The sequence below is a fragment of the Bidens hawaiensis genome, unplaced genomic scaffold, assembly GCF_021521415.1.
Source record: "Bidens hawaiensis isolate Kalapana, Puna unplaced genomic scaffold, B.hawaiensis_p1.1 tig00000055_1, whole genome shotgun sequence".
In the NCBI taxonomy this organism is placed as follows: Eukaryota; Viridiplantae; Streptophyta; class Magnoliopsida; order Asterales; family Asteraceae; genus Bidens; species Bidens hawaiensis.
The window spans coordinates 1,903,979-1,920,464 of record NW_027491016.1 but is presented as its reverse complement, the minus strand read 5'-3'; the positions used below and the strand labels follow the sequence as shown (position 1 = coordinate 1,920,464).

At 41.5% G+C, this 16,486-nt stretch overlaps 1 protein-coding gene and 1 pseudogene across 1 annotated transcript; both read left to right on the top strand.

Moving 5' to 3' along the window:
* Positions 1-818: 818 nt before the first annotated feature.
* On the top strand, positions 819-2,735 carry LOC143633996 (uncharacterized). The gene is made up of 8 exons (XM_077102207.1): positions 819-1,079; positions 1,174-1,311; positions 1,700-1,825; positions 1,945-2,012; positions 2,125-2,194; positions 2,270-2,335; positions 2,418-2,495; positions 2,616-2,735. Exons 1-8 carry the CDS (start codon positions 819-821, stop codon positions 2,655-2,657), a joined length of 849 nt encoding a protein of 282 aa, XP_076958322.1. The 3' UTR covers positions 2,658-2,735.
* A 2,134-nt stretch (positions 2,736-4,869) lies between these two features.
* LOC143623323 (protein FAR-RED ELONGATED HYPOCOTYL 3 pseudogene) lies at positions 4,870-15,452 on the top strand (annotated as a pseudogene).
* Positions 15,453-16,486: the final 1,034 nt, after the last annotated feature.

Sequence of the window (16,486 nt, the reverse complement as noted above, 5' to 3'; positions counted from 1 at the left end):
AAAATAATTTAAGATTTGGACTTGCAAGATGCATTGGAAAAAGATAAAAATAATGAGGGAGCAGTCTAAATTTTGAAGGAAAGTAAGGTAGGAGACGGGATTTGGGAATATAATGAAGGTAAAGTCCAAATTATTTTTTAATATTAGAGCAAAAGTCCAAATTTTTCCAAAACATTTTCTTTCAAAAAAGTGTCTTGAGACACTGTTTTTTTATGTTTCCTACCTTTCTCGTCCATATTTTTAAATTCTAGGAAAAAGAGATTTTGAAATCTCGTCTTGAGAGACGCATTTAGGATGCATTTGTTCTTAACAGACGAGATTTCTTACTTTTTCACGTCCAAATTTTATAATTTAATATCCATTTTCGTTCTTATCAATCATCAATATTCTTCATCAATCTTCTTCACCGCTTTATGTTGTGTCCATGTGGTTTCAGTAAAATGATAGTTTTATCCCAAAAATTAAGTAATGACAGAGAGTCAAATGATTAGTTTCTGAAACCACGAGAAGTCAACCAGTTCAAAAATTTTTTTGTAACTCATTGCGACTCCCCTTCCCTTGCAACCAGAGTCAAAAGTAATTTTCTCTAATAATAATAATAATAATAATAATCCAGGAACCGAAGGTTGCATACAGTCTTTGAGCCATTTATCAGAACTTGAACAAATCTACCACTTGCAAGTTTCCTTCATATTTCAATTTGGTTTTATTGAACCTGACAACTGTATAGTTAATCGTTTCAAGGTAATTTAATTTTGCTACACTCTTTTAATCTGTCAGTTTTAATTACAGTTGCTTGGTAGCTGGTGCAGTAATTCATGACCAGTTCTGTTATTCCTAGTGGGACCGGCTGCCCGTTCCGTTGCTTCGGCCCGAACCGATTACCCACTCATTGTACTGCCTTTGCTAGCCCTAGTTTTAGGCCATTTGGACGCCATAAGTTGACTGCCAAGTGCTTGAGTGAAACTGCTGTGACCACTGTAGCCAGTGATTATATTTATAGCTATGGCAATAAGCAGGTCATCAGTGTTACTCCGCAGATATACGACTACTTGCTTGCTAATGTTAGAGAACCACAGGTAAATTTGGTTGGGTGTTGTGTTAGATGTTCAGTTGGTTATTTGAATATGAGTGAAAGAAAGATTATAAAGGTTTTTTTTTTTTTTTTTTTAGATTTTAAGAGAACTTAGAGAGGAGACTGCGAGCATGCGTGGGAGTCAAATGCAGGTGTCCCCCGATCAAGCGCAACTACTTGCGATGCTTGTCCAGATTCTCGGGGCAAAGAGATGCATAGAAGTTGGAGTCTACACTGTATGTGGTATTTTCACTATTTTGACATTTACATGTTTTTTGTTTTGTTATCATGAGAACTGCTTAGGGTCATAGGCGAAGCTTACTTAGGGCCCGGGGTGGCCCCGCCCCCCCTTTTTTTGCGCAGCAATGTAAATTTACTTGTTTTCGCCCGAAATTTTTTATATGTAGTGTAAATTTAGCCTTTTTTTGTCCAAATTTGGAGCACCCCCCCCCCCCCCCCCCGCGCATTTGTGAAATTTTGTATACAAATTTGAGTCTGGCCCCCCCGGTGTCTTAGTCCAAGCTTCGCCACTGCTTAGGGTCCCACCAATACCGTGCTAACGAGTGGGAGCAGATGGCACATAGCTAACTACCAATATCAACTGTCATTATTCATATGTTGTAGGGATACTCATCATTGGCTGTTGCTCTAGTCCTACCCGATACGGGGACCCTAGTTGCTTGTGAGAGGGACATGAACTCACTCGAGGTTGCCAAGAGGTATTATGACCGAGCCGGTGTTTCACACAAGGTGACAACGTGTCTTTCGTTTTACATATTTTTTGAATTCATGTCCCTTCACATTAAAGGAATTATGCTATTTTTATTGTTACGATATGTTAATGACTCATATATTTGATTGATAATTAGGTGGATCCAAGACTCGGACTAGCAGTGGATACTCTAAACTCAATGCTAGCGAACGGGGAAGGCTGCAGGTGAATATTGATCATCCAATACCATTGTTAGTTTAACATATTAAAATCTTTGTTCTAATTGACAAGTGAAGCTTGGTGGAGTGTAATTACATTTTCGCCCTCATTTCCGCAGCTATGATTTTGCTTTTGTTAATGCCGAGAAAAGAATGTATCAGGAATACTTTGAACTGCTGCTAAAACTGGTTAGCAACATAATACAGTTATTAGATGCAGAGTTTTGGAATGTGATATTAAGTTTTACTTGTTTGATTGTGCAGGTGAGCCCAGGTGGTGTTATAGTAATCGATAACGTGCTTTGGCATGGAAAAGTTGCCGATCCACTGGTAAATTTAATAAACTAGCTTGACCACACAATGCGAACAGATTTGAAGTTCAAAAAAGATAACAGGTTCTTTTTGTGTACAGGTTGACGACAAAAAAACCGAGAGCATCAGAAGTTTTAACAGAGCTTTAATGGACGACGAGCGTGTTAGCATCAGTATGGTAAGTCTCCTCGCTATTGAACCTGCTACACTCGATAAAAGGATGCAATGTTTGACTTGTAACATAGTTTTGACTTACACACACAGAATCTAATTAGTGCAATCTCGTTAATTTTGCTAGGTACCAGTTGGTGATGGAATGACAATATGTCGCAAGAGATGATTACTTCACACGCTTAAAGAAACTATATCATCAAATCTCATTAGCATAAGGAAAAATACTTGCTGAAGTTCTGTGACTTAAGTGAAATCATTGGTTACTGGGTTTCATGACTCGAGCGTATTACCACCTACCAGTAACTGAATGTGCTTCAGTTTCAGTTTGGCGGCGATAGTCGATTAAAGGGAAAAAGCAAGAATAGGAGATGGTTATGTACTTATGCACCCTAAGAAAAAAAACATGGTAATGTCTTTAAACATGAGTTTTTGTTGACCAGTAAAACCAAACTGTCTTATAAACCTTCAGTTTATGTAACTAGTTTCTCTATAACAAGCAAAAAGGAAGTGTTTTGAAGAATATCGGTTCGTATGAATGAAATACTTTCTAACTTCAGGAATCATTATGAACATTGTGACACTTGAGAATACCATTAAGCGGGTCCACGTCAGGTATGGCAGGTAAGACCCGTTTGCTCCTCCTTAGACTCTCGGATGTGAAATTTATATTTGTAGTAATTACATGATATATCACTCCTGAACATTTATATAGTTTGTTATAATATAACACAAAGAAAATGTATAATTTATGAAAGTACAAGGGGTGCGTTTAGGTGATACTGTACATATAACCAAAAGTTTGACAAAAAGTTCATCCACCTCTAACTGCTTGATTATCCAATCCGCCCCAAGCCACCGAACGTAAATGATTGAAAACAGCTAAAAGCTTCGTATTTAACATCCTTGAACCGATGCTCGTTTTCAAGGATAGATCAAATAACATACACTCTTGAAAACATCCTGAACTAGGGGTATTTAAAAACCTCTTGGCTCGAGGCTCATTCGAAATCGGCTCGTTGATAGACAAGCCGAGCCCAACTGACGTTGAACCAGGAGAAGCTCGATTGTTAACCCACATTAGTTGAAATAATGTGGTCCATGAGCCCACTAAATACCACTTTAATAATTATTTTTACTTCAACATTAAATGCTAATTTTAGTTTAAACGAGTTGGCTTGTCGTGCTAGGATGCTGACTCCAACTGTTTACAAGCCTAGCTTGAGCTAAAACTTCAGCTCGTTAAGGATAAGCGAGTCGAGTCAAGCTGAGCTAACTCATTTAACTTGGAGCCTGAGCCCGAGTCGAAACTGGCTCGCTCGTTGGAACACTTTAACATAAAACCTAACGAATTAGATGGAAAGAATATAATTTCAGTGGAACATTTTTTTTATTAATTAGTTAATTATGCCGCATGATGAAACCAATGAAATATTCGGGTTAACCTGACCCAAATGAAAAAAAGTAGGGTAGAAACAACTTGTTTGGAATATGTCTTTAGGGGTGTGCAAAGTCGATTAACCGAGGGTCGGTTTTGGTGAGTCGAAAAGTGTTAACCATAACCATAACCGATGGTTGGTTAACCGTGGTTTGGTTAAACCGGCGGCTATCTAGTTAGAATTAGATTTTAGTTATAAGGGTGATCCCCGATTCAAAGTAGTAAGTGTAATTCGAAAGTATGTGTTTCTTTACAGTGATAATGTTGGAAATTATTCGGTTAATTTAACGCGGCCGACCGAGTACGACCTGTAAGAGTTACACCCTCGGGCAATGAACTAAAATCCGCTTAAATTGTTTAACTGGTTAATGACGAATATAGTTACGACGGAATTATTATTTATAATAGTTATAAATAATAATAATTAATAATAATAATAATATAGCTTTTATTAATTAAATAAACTGGTTCAGGCTTTAAACGAGAGTTGGACTTTGGGACCGATTAAGATTAATAGTAATGATATTATCATTATAATTATAATATATTATTATAACCTAAATAATAATTATTAAAAGAGAAAATTACCGTTTGAATCCCTGTAGTTTTAAGGCGGAGGCACAATGAGTCCTCGAAAATTTTTTTGAACTAGTTGAGTCCCCGTGGTTTCAGAAACAAACCATTTGAGTCCTTGCCCTTACTTAACTCTCAGGGTAAAACTTTCATTTTACTGAAACCAGAGGGACTCAAATTGTTCGTTTCTGAAACCACAGAGACTCAAATTGTTCGTTTCTGAAACCACGGGAACTCAACCAGTTCAAAAAATTTTTCGAGGACTCATTGTGTCTCCGTCCTAAAAGCACAGGGACGCAAAAAGTAATTTTCTCTTATTAAAACTAATCTTGGAGAACAAGTATATCAGGCCCAAACTACAAATAGGAACATGGAGTTTATTTGTCGGCTAATCATATTTGTTGGTAAATATGGAAGGGCCGAAGGACCTAAGTTGGCATGTTAGTTTAGTTTCCTAATTGCAATAGGATTAATATGGTAATGTTTTGGTCACCAAGTTAACGTTACATCTATAAAAATATTTCTACAAACTGTCGTGCAAACATTCTGCATCACCATCGTTTTTAGGTAAACACATCCCTTCAAACTTCATCATCTTGAATTTTGTACTTCTGAGGTTATTTTATAGTAATCATGTTAGATACTTAGATAATATTATTAGTTATATTAGCATGGTTTATTTTCTGCTAACTCAGTGCCATGCTAGACCATTTGACATAATTATTCAAAAATTTTGATAAGTGGCTCAACCATTGTTTTTTTATTTGTTAACTTTCGACTTCTTTTGTAGGTAATATGGCGTTAGAAGCAGGCGAGGTGAGTATTTTATGCAATTTTTTCACCCAGATGCAGATTGTTCATCCGTATTTCTTTTATGCGATAGACCTACGGTTCAAAAACATAATATGGGTTGATGCAAAGGCAAGATATAATTATGCTAATTTTTGTGATGTTGTATCGTTCGATACAACTTATATTGTAAACGGTTATCGGATGCCGCTTGCTCTTTTTATTGGGGTGAATCAACATTATCAGTTAATGCTGCTCGGGTGTGCTTTGCTTTCTGACGACAGTAAGTGTACTTATTCTTTGGCTATGCAGATATGGCTAAATGCAATGGGCGGGCGGCCCCCAAAAGTTGTTATTACTGATAAAGATGAGAATTTGGAAACTGCTGTTTCGCAAGTGTTCCCGTCTTCAAAACACTGCTTTTCTTTATGGAGTATTATTGACAGGATATCTGAAGCTTCAAAGCAGGATGATTTTATGGAAAAGTTTGAAAAGTGTGTGTATGGATCTGTTACTGATGAGCAGTTTGATGAAACATGGTTTGAACTGGTCGATAGGCCCGGGCGTGGGTAATGGTTGGAAGAACTTCAAATCACCCACACCTTTACCTCAGTGGCTGAAATTTGAAGTCCTCTTGTTAGTACTATACTATGGGTTAGCTAGGTGGTGCCACTAGCCTGAAAAATAAAAGACTTTGTTGTAGTACGTACTATCATATGATTTGAATAACCACTTGCTTATAACAATATTCAAGAACTCACTAGACCTAAATTGGGGCATTTTATATGCATATAATCATGTTAAGATAAAGAAGATCGATCGGAAATTACTCAATTAATTAACCATCAATAATTAAGGTTATAAGCTTGAATGAAAGCTACCAGACCAAATTGATACGATAGCAACTTAAGACATTGAAATCGATCAAGATATAGCATACGATTATCTTTTGATTAACTTTTTGTTAAATGAAAAACACACCTAATCTAATAAGGGGTGTTAGCAATATTCACGCTTATAGAACTCGGACCCCTTACCATGAAGTAAGTCTTAGGAACGACCTCTCTAACCACCACACCAAAATGATGATGGGTCTTTTGTTTAAAAATATATATGTTATACTCCATCCGCTCCATTAAAGTGTCAATATTTAACTTTTTATTTGTGTCATTACGAATATTCATTTTCAAAATTTATTATTCAATTTTTAAATTTGCCTTTAAATGCACACAACTAATATTAATAAACTATACAGATGGATTCCATTTCCAATGACATTATTATCATTTGCTAAGTAAAAAAAGTAATTATTTAAACTACTTTAAATTAACATTTTGCTTTTCAACCCATGATATTTTAATAGGATGATGTTAAACATCATATTTCCATTACATAAGTTTATAAATTCTCAAAGTTTTAAAATATTTTTTTTATAAAATAAAAAAAACAGGGAAATGAGTTATTGTATTTAAACCACTAAATTTTAACGCGGCTAAAGAAGTGTTGCTTGCCAACCTCAACAAAAGTGAAGCCGAACGCGCCCGTAACCAAGCTCAAGCTGCCCTCCAGGAAGCTCTGGTTACCAAGGAATGGCTTCTTCGAGAAGCGTTGTCTCAGGTAAGCTTAACTTCATAATGTCTTTACGCTTTTCTTTGTAAATAGAAAAGGTTTTGATACTTGTATTTTTTCTTTTTGTAGGTTGTGCATCGGGTCTTCACGGAAACGTCTTATGACGATGCTATGAGCGCAGCCCTCAACGCTTCTCATGAGGATGGGGAAAAGCCGGCTTCCTGCTTGGTCTAGGGTTTGTTGAGAAAGGCATCCCGCCTTCCAACTTCCCTTTGTATGATGTGGATACTGAAGCTGTTTATGACCAAGCAGTGAACCAGTATGCCGCCTTCCCGCATCCGGTGGTGGAGAAGGTGAACGAAGTCGCTGCTGCTGATGATGGGCTAGCTATCCTTAAAGCTTTCCTTGAACCGCCACGCTCTACTGATGGTGCGGGTCCAAGTGGAAGTGGTCCTGAAGCTTGATCCTGAAGATCCCTTTCCACCATTAGAGTAGATTTTTATTTTTGTACAGCTTCTTTTGTATGCGGGTATGACCCAACAATCTTTGTAATATTTGAATTTTGATGGAATAAAGATTGTGTTAATTCCTTGCCTTGTTTATTTTACGCATGTTTTGATTTAACTTAGCAATTTCTTTAGTACTTAGATAAGTTAACTTTTTAACGTGGCAAATTATAAGTTTATGTTTCGCTTCCTCTTTCATGATTGTGCGGGTATGACCGTCACTTACACTTAGTAGGATGGCTTAACTTTACTTATATCTGACCTGCGTGGAAGTTTTCCTCATCTTTTCCTTTGAAATTTTCTAAGTGTTTAGAATAAGTTAACCTTTGAACGTGGTAGATAATAGGTTGAAGTTTTGCCTCCTCGTTCGTGATTGTGCGGGTAAGACCGTCACTTGCACTTAGTAGGATGGCTAAACTTTGCCTACATCTGACCTGCGTGGAGGTTTTCCTTAAACTTTTGAAATTTTTACCGTTGTGTTTATGCGGGTTTTGCCGCCTTCCACACGTAACGACTTCTTCCCATATTTATGCGGTGAATACCGGCACATCAGTGTGGGAAGTTCATAAGTATAAAGGTAAGGCTATCAACACATTGTGAAAGGAGAATCATTTCCATTAGAAGTGGCTCTAGGCCTTTTCTTTACAAGTTTGGAATTGATCTACATGTAACATTTGCGTAATTGAGCTCCATTCCATGTTCTTGGGATGGGAGTGCCATCGAGCCTTTCGAGCCGGTATGCGCCCTTTCCCAGAACTTCTTTGATAATGTATGGCCCTTCCCAGACCGGGGCCAGTTTTCCTGGGCGCTGTTGGTTCGAAGCCTCGTTGTTACGCAGTATGTAGTCTCCTACATTGAAGTTGCAGAGTTTTACCCGCGTGTTGTAGTACTTTTGCATTTGTCGCTTGTAGTTCTCTTCACGCACTGCGGCTAAGTCTCTGCGTTCCTCGGTTAGCATAAGGTCTAACCGTCTTTCCGCATCATTGTCTTCTGGCTGACTCAAGACCCTTGGTGAGGGTAAACCAATTTCGACCTGGACCATGGCTTCAGTGCCATAAGTGAGACTGAACGGGGTTTCTCCCGTACTGGCCTTTTTCAGCGTTCTGTTTGCCCAAAGGACGTGCGGAAGCTCGTCCACCCAGCCGGATCTGTGTTCCAAGAGTCTTTTCTTTATGCCTTCGACGATGCTCTTATTTGCTCTTTCTACCTTACCATTACCCTGCGGGTGCGCCACTGAGGTAAAGGTGTGGGTGATTTGAAGTTCTTCCAGCCACTTTTGTAGCTTCTTGTCAGCAAAGTTGGTGCCGTTATCGCTCACCAAATTCTGTGGAAGTCCAAAACGACAAATAATAAATTCCCAAATAAATTTTTTGATATGTTTCGCGGTTGTTTGGGCTAAGGGTTTTGCTTCTATCCACTTGGTGAAGTAGTCGATGGCTACCACTAGGAACTGAACATTTCCTGCTGCTGTAGGAAATGGGCCTGTCACATCGATGGCCCACTTCTGAAATGGCCATGAAGAGGTGACTGGAACAAGTTCATTCTTCGGGCGATGCGTGTTGGGTGCGTAGAGCTGACAAGACCTGCATTTTCTGATGTATGCCAGCGCATCCGTATGCATCCCCGGCCAAAAGTATCCCGCGTTGTTTAGCTTAGCTACAATAGCGCGTGGACCTGCGTGTACTCCACAGATGCCTTTGTGTACTTCCCTTAGGAGGTAGTCAGCATCTTGGTTGTCCACACATCTTAAGAGTGGGCCAAGAAAGTTACGTCTGTAAAGGATGTCATCGATGAGTTGATAATTCAGTGCTTTACAGCGTAGTTTTCTTGCCTGTGTTTTTGACTCTGGTAGTGTACCTGCCGCAAGGTATTTTACTATTGGTGTCATCCACGTTTCTGTGCCGGTTTGGATGACACAAATTTCTTTGTGCGGGACCGAAGGTGCCTCGAGGAGTTCAATGCGGATGTCCTTTCCCAAGTGGGTGAAGGCTAATGATGCAAGCTTGCTTAACGCATCCGCAGATTTGTTTTCACTACGCTTGACGTGTATGACTTTGCAATCGTTAAAATCGCGCATAAGGGTTTTTGCTTGTGCGAGGTACAGGGCCATTGTGTCGTTCACGGCCGTGTACGTTCCGTTGATTTGATTGGCTACTAACATGGAATCCACGTGGGCTTCCAAGTGTTTCACTCCCATCTTACGCGCAATTCTCAGCCCGGCCAAGAATGCTTCATACTCGGCTTCGTTATTCGTACTTGGAAAATCCAGTCGAATAGCGTAAGTGTATTCTTGGCCTGCTGGGTTGGTTAGTTTTAGCCCTGCGCCTGAACCCTCGTTACTGGCTGCTCCATCAGTGTAGAGTCGCCAGACATCATTGATGTCCTGTGCTGGAGAGGGTTGAGCCTCTTCCTGGCACTCTTTTTCCCGCGATGCAGGCACTTCCGCAATAAAGTCGGCCAAAACCTGGCCTTTTATGGCTGGTCTTGGCTTATACTTTATCGCGTATTCCCCCAACTCAATTGCCCATTTGGCTAGGCGTCCCGATAACTCGGGTTTGCATATAACGTTTGCAAGTTTGAAGTTGGAGAGAATGGTGATTGGGTGACCCTGGAAATATCGTCTTAACCTGCGTGAAGCGTGTATAAGTGCTAAGACTAATTTTTCGAGGGTAGAGTACCGGGTTTCTACATCTGTTAGGATACGGCTGACATAATAGATTGGCATCTGGATGCCTTTCCGTTCAACTAGCAGGACCGCCCCGGTTGCTCTATCTGTTGCGGAAAGGTATAGGATTAACCCCTCCCCCGCTTCTGGTGCTGTGAGCGTTGGGAGTTCGATCAAGCGTGACCGAATCTCCTGAAAAGCTGCTTCCGCTTCTGGTGTCCAGCGGAAGTGCGTTTTCTTTAAACAGTTTCTCAACGTTGACACGAAAGGAAACGACTTATCCGCGTGGTTTGCCAAAAAGCGATTAAGTGCGACTAGTCGTCCATTCAGTGTCTGAGCCTGTTTGATGGTAGTAGGTGATTCCATTTTGATAATGGCTTCGACCTTTTCAGGGTTCGCTCTGAAGCCATCTTTAGTGACGATGACCCCCAAGAACTTCCCTTCTTCCATTCCAAAGGCACACTTGCTCGGGTTGAGCTTCATGTTTATCTTCCTGAGCGTGTTGAAAGTTTCTTCGATGTCTTTCAACATCGCTTCTGCGTCAGGGCTTTTGATGACCAAGTCATCCATGTAGACTTCCAAGTTCCTCCCAATTTGGGCATGAAACTGGTTGTCCATCAGGCGTTGGTATGTGGACCCGGCATTCTTAAGTCCAAATGGCATCATTTGGTAACAAAATGTGCCATCGGGCGTCCGAAAAGCGGTTTTGTCCTGATCATCAACGGCCATGTGGATTTGATGGTACCCCTTATATGCATCCAGGAAGCATTTAAGGCGAAACGGTGCTAACGAATCCACCTTAAGATCAATTTCGGGTAACGGATAACAATCTTTGGGGCATGCTTTGTTTAAGTCCTTGAAATCTATGCACATGCGCCATTGTTTGTTATTCTTCGGTACCATAACGGGATTTGCAACCCATGTTTGATATCTGCTAACGCGTACGATGCCTGCGTCAAGGAGTTCCTTGACTTGGGTTCTACACGCGTTAGTTTGTTCTGGCCCCATTACTCTGCGCTTTTGTACGACTGGCGTAACAGCCGGATCGCACTTGAGCTTATGCTCTGCCTTACTTCGGGGTACACCAGTCATGTCAGCTGGTGTCCACGCGAAGATGTCAGCGTTTTTCTGTAATAAGCGTTTGAGTAAGGTGCGTGTGGGATCAACAACTGTTGGGCCAATGGAAACGGCCTGGTCAGGGTATTTGCCGTTGAAGGCCCATCTTTCCGGTTCGGTGATGGTTGGTTTAGCCATCTTTGGTTTGGGTTTAGATGAGACAGATGCGATGCATACCTGGGGGAATGCCGGTGATCATCGCTACACCCTCAGCTGTTGGCCATCCCATCATGCCGTGGACTGAAGATACCACGGCGTTGAATCTTGCCATCCCGTCTCTTTCGAAGAGAATGTCGTATGTGTGGTGTGGCTTCCTCATCACGACAAAATCCACGTCTTCTGTGCGTGAGTGATTCCCGTCCGTAAGAGTGACGGGGAAAGATAGGATACCCAGGGGGGTGTTTGTGCTGCCGTCGAACCCTTCCATCGAGGCGTAGATCGTTTCCAGGCGTTCCTTGTCTTCGTCATCTAGCTTGTCGAAGAACTGCCTGTACATCACCGTTGACGAGGCGCCGTTGTCAGCAAGAGTGCGAGAAGTGATGTAGTGCCCCAGCTGGCTTTTGATGACGATATGGCCTTCTTTGCTGGGTCCTCCTGGCACTCGCGGGAAGCGCACCTCAGCTTCCTTCCACGCGCATGGTTCTGTCACTCGCCTTTTTCTTCCTCTGATGTTGCCATGAACCATGTTGATGCTGATGTCAACGGGCTTTCGTCCGTTGCCTCTGTACCGGTTATCATTCCTTCCTCCCTTCTTGATTGATGCCACAAGGTGTGCAAGTCTTCCATCCTTGACGAATGTTTCAACAATATCCTTCAAGGATGTACACTCCTCCGTACTATGACCTTTTGTCCCGTGGAAGTCACAGGATTTGCTTTGATCCGCATTAGGTCGCTGCCGGATCATTGGAGCTTTTGGCCATGGTAGTTTTTCGGTGGCAAATATCTCCGTGACGCTTTTGGTGAGTGGCGTCCACCGGTGTTTTCGGCTTGAAGGGTGTGTGTTATCTCTTCCGCCAACAAGAGGGTGAGAGCTGGATGAGGTGTCAAAGTTTACCCTTGACTGCCAAATACCTAGCTTCCTCTTTTTGTTCTGCCGGGAGATCCGAACATTGTTTTCTCTAGTCCTTTGCGTGTAGAGGTGTGTACTCTGGGGAAGATCCCTTCCCAGTTGCTTCTCCGTCTCGGCAAAGCGCTTGGCCGCCGTCATGATGGCATCCCATGTGGATGGCATGCCGTCCTTACCCGTCAATGTGCGGATAAGCTTTGGGTATTCGGCGCCCTGGATGAAAGCGGCGCGAACAAGATCTTCACTTATGTTGCCCAGACTCAGGTTTTTGGAGTTGAAGCGAGTGATGAAGTCTAGTAAAGATTCATCCTCCTCTCTGACGCAGTTGAGGATCGTCCACTGTTCTTCAGTATATTTCCTCTGTTGGCTGAAGTGTTGGCTGAACTTGTTCTGAAAGTCCGCCCAATCATAGATGTGGTGGACCGGTAAACGATCGAACCATGCCCTGGCCGCTCCAACCAGAGTCATCTGGAACATATAACACCACGTGGGTTCCGTCCAGTTACTGACGGTTGCCCCCGCAATGAATCTGTTCAAGTGGTCGTCTGGGTCGGATAGACCATCATAAGTGCCGATGTTGGACATTTGTTTGGCACTTCTCGGGGCGATTGCTTCCGCAATGTCCCTTGCAAACTTGGACTTTCCTGCATTTGCAGCAGTTGGTCTAAAGGTTTTGGAGAAGTCACGTGGGTTTCTCCCCGCGTTCGTTGGTTTAAAGGTTTCTCCAAAATTCCTTGTCGGTTGGAAGTCCGTTTCCTTACGCTTCCCTTTTGCCTTATGGCGAGGGTTTGCGTCAGTATCGGATTCTTCCCGCTCATCGTCCGAGTACTCGCACTCACTGTTCATGTTGAGATGTTGGCGAGTACTGCCGAATTCGTCAGCCTGTTGAAGTGAACGCAAGCGTTCATCCAACTCAGCTTGGAACTCTTTCTGACGTGCTTCGGCCCACGCCTTAACTTGATCGAGTGTTTGGCGAGGGACCCTCGTCCGTTTCTCCAACTGGGCATCAGTGAACCCCAGTGAAATATTGTTTACTGCACTTGTCCCGGCTTGGGTAACCGGGGTAGTGTTCGTAAAATTTGTATAACCGCCGGTGTTCCCCCCAGTTGCTGGGGTTGTGGTTACCGGGGTTTCTTGGTCACTTACTGGCTTTGGGACCGGAGTAACGTTAACCATTTATTCAGAAATTTTGAAAATACTAAGAATTAGTTCTAGCTTTTATGCACGGATGGCGCCAATGAAGAAACACTAATCGACCCCGGGCAGATTACGGATAATCTGGGGGTTAAATAGATGTTTCCCACGAGGATGAGGTCCAGCAAAGAAAGTTGTTCTTCAGGTGACCTGCAAAACAGACACCGTAAGCTCGTCACTGAGAAGGGGGGGTTCCTCCTTGTGACCACCCTCCGGCGTGAGAATCAGACTAGATTGCTCTGAATATAAGTGTATATTAAGAGATTGCTAGAGAAGATAAGATAATGAGATATCAGATGATGTCCTTACCATTCCAAGGTGTTGGAGTATTTATAGCCGAGGGTAGGTTTCCAAGAAGGTACAGCCGGCTGAATAGTATTCCTGTTCTACCAACAGCGGGCTACGCACAAGCCATGCTGGTTGGTGGATAGGCTGCGGCCGATAGTGACAAGGTCGGCTGTATACTGTTCCTTTACTGCCGGCTATGCACTGTTCCACCAACTGTAGGCTACGCACGTCCCATAGTAAGGGTTGGTGAGTAGGCAGCGGCTAATAGTGACAAACAGTACTAGAGGGTGCTCCTCCTCGTACTGTTGTCGGTGAGCTGTCACCCTGTGATTGGTTCATGGGCTGTTTTGGTCAGATCGTCTGTTTTGCCCATACCTTGGCAGGTATAGTACAAAAGATCTTCCAAAAGCATACGGACTGGCTCATTTGGGCGGGAGTATTCCCGCCTTGCTCATTCCTTCAGGTGACATTACTGAAGTAGCAAGAGTTAGTGCCTTGTGCGTGTAGCCTTGCTATCAGTGCGGGTAGCCTTCCCTGATGGCTTGTATCCGCAACTGCGGGAACAAGCGGGGTACTTCACCATTGGGAGGCTTTCCCTGCGGGTACAGCTGGCGTACTGCGCGTAAGGTCTTCTCTGAGCATGGCGGGTCCTGCGGAAGCAGTTGGTCGTTGCGCAGACGTCCCTCTTCAAGGTGAGTCTTGCGGGTCCAACTAGGCTCTGCTGGGACCTACCTCTTCAGGTGTGCTTTGCTTTCTGACGACAGTAAGTGTACTTATTCTTTGGCTATGCAGATATGGCTAAATGCAATGGGCGGGCGGCCCCCAAAAGTTGTTATTACTGATAAAGATGAGAATTTGGAAACTGCTGTTTCGCAAGTGTTCCCGTCTTCAAAACACTGCTTTTCTTTATGGAGTATTATTGACAGGATATCTGAAGCTTCAAAGCAGGATGATTTTATGGAAAAGTTTGAAAAGTGTGTGTATGGATCTGTTACTGATGAGCAGTTTGATGAAACATGGTTTGAACTGGTCGATAGGCCCGGGCTCAAAGATTCTGATTGGATGAATTCGTTATACAAGACCCGTAAGCAGTGGGCCCCGGTTTTCATGAGGGATGTTTGTTTGGCAGGAATGTCAACTCTTCAACGGTCCGAGAGTGTAAACTGTTTCTTTGACAAAAATGTACGTGAGGAAACAAGCGTACGAGAATTTGTTAAACAATATGAATCTATTCTTCAAGATCAATATGAAGAGGAAGCTAAAGGGGATTCAGATACATGGAATAAACCGCCTACTTTAAAATCACCATCGGCATTTGAAAAACACATGTCGGGTGTATACGCGCATGCGGTTTTCACGAAATTTCAAACTGAGGTTTTGGATTCCTCTGCTTGTAAGCCTATAAGAAAAACGCATGTGGGAACGGTCATTACCCATTATAGGATTTCAGATATTGGAAAGAATTTGGATTTCAATGTTTGTTATAATGAATCAAGTTCTGAAATATCATGCAGTTGTAGGTTGTTTGAATTAAAGGGTTATCTTTGTAGACATGTATTGCTTGTTCTTCAACTCTATTCTGGTCTTTCTGCAATCCCATCTCAGTATATTCTAAAGCGGTGGACAAAAGATGCAAAAAATCAAGTTCTGAAGTTCAATGATTAATGCCAAAAAGCCGTTAAATTGGGTGAAGCAGGATCAGTGTCCCAAGACTCCAAGAGAGCTACAATTTGGTGATTTGTGCGCTTGAAGAATGCTAATGTTTTTGTGAATGTTTTGATTAATCTAGTATATTGATTTAGAAGGTCGAGAATGCCAACATTTTCGTGAATCTATTATGCAAAATGAAGCGAAAATTATTCTTTTCAGTTTAGTTTTTCCTTGTCTTATTGTTCCTGTCTTTTGGATGTGTTTTGGTCAATTTGTTATGTTTTATAACCTTAGATATTAGATGGTAACCGTCTAACTGACCTCACTGATTCTGTTGCACATTACTAGTTTTTGTGGCTCCATGTTGCAAGACCATATTGTTTGAACAATTGAACCAATAGCTTTAGCCTTCAATATTTGGTTTAAGCTAGGTAGACTCAGACTAAGCATGTTGAGTCTTGATTCATTGACTTGCTTAGTTGATGCTTAGTTGATTAGTTGCTTATTAGTTCAGTCTAGACTTGATTATTTGTGTTAGTTGATTAGGCTGATTTGTTTTGATACTTTTGTCCAAGTCAAATTTAAGTAGAAACTTCATTTTGCTTTAGTTGAATCACAATGGATTCTGTAAAGGGCCTTAAAGTTTTCATTAGATTTTACATGCAATGAACATTTTATGCATTTATTTTGTTAAAACAAAAGAAAACGAAAAATAATGTGGCTGCAGGAATTCGAGCCCAGGTCTCCACAGCCACTACGTGGAATTCTTACAACTAAACTACAGCCACTTAATGACAAATGTCTAATTAAGATATATATTATTCGGTAAGTTTTGTTTCTCTTAGTAATTTCAAATCTTAATATTACAAAACTAACTTATAAATTATAATAATAAGCTTAAAAAGGTATTCAGCTTGTTTAATTCGTCGACAGGTTATATAATGCCTTTGCATTATGGATTTATAATTTTATATTATACTATATCAATTTATTTTTTATTACATGTTTTTGCTACCCCATGCATGTGATAACTTATTTGATTATGCGTTTTCTAACTTTTTGTTGCTGTTATGACATACATATGACACTAAGTGATATGCATGTGACTTTCTGTTGTGAAGTGTCAACAAGAAAACTTATTTTT

Excerpts from the sequence above, each read along its gene's own strand:
- LOC143633996 (XM_077102207.1), top strand. The coding sequence starts at position 819 with ATGACCAGTTCTGTTATTCCTAGTGGGACCGGCTGCCCGTTCCGTTGC. Across the intron at positions 1,826-1,944 it reads GAGCCGGTGTTTCACACAAG|GTGGATCCAAGACTCGGACT; the intron begins GTGACAACGTGT and ends ATTGATAATTAG. Across the intron at positions 2,336-2,417 it reads GAAAAGTTGCCGATCCACTG|GTTGACGACAAAAAAACCGA; the intron begins GTAAATTTAATA and ends TTTTGTGTACAG.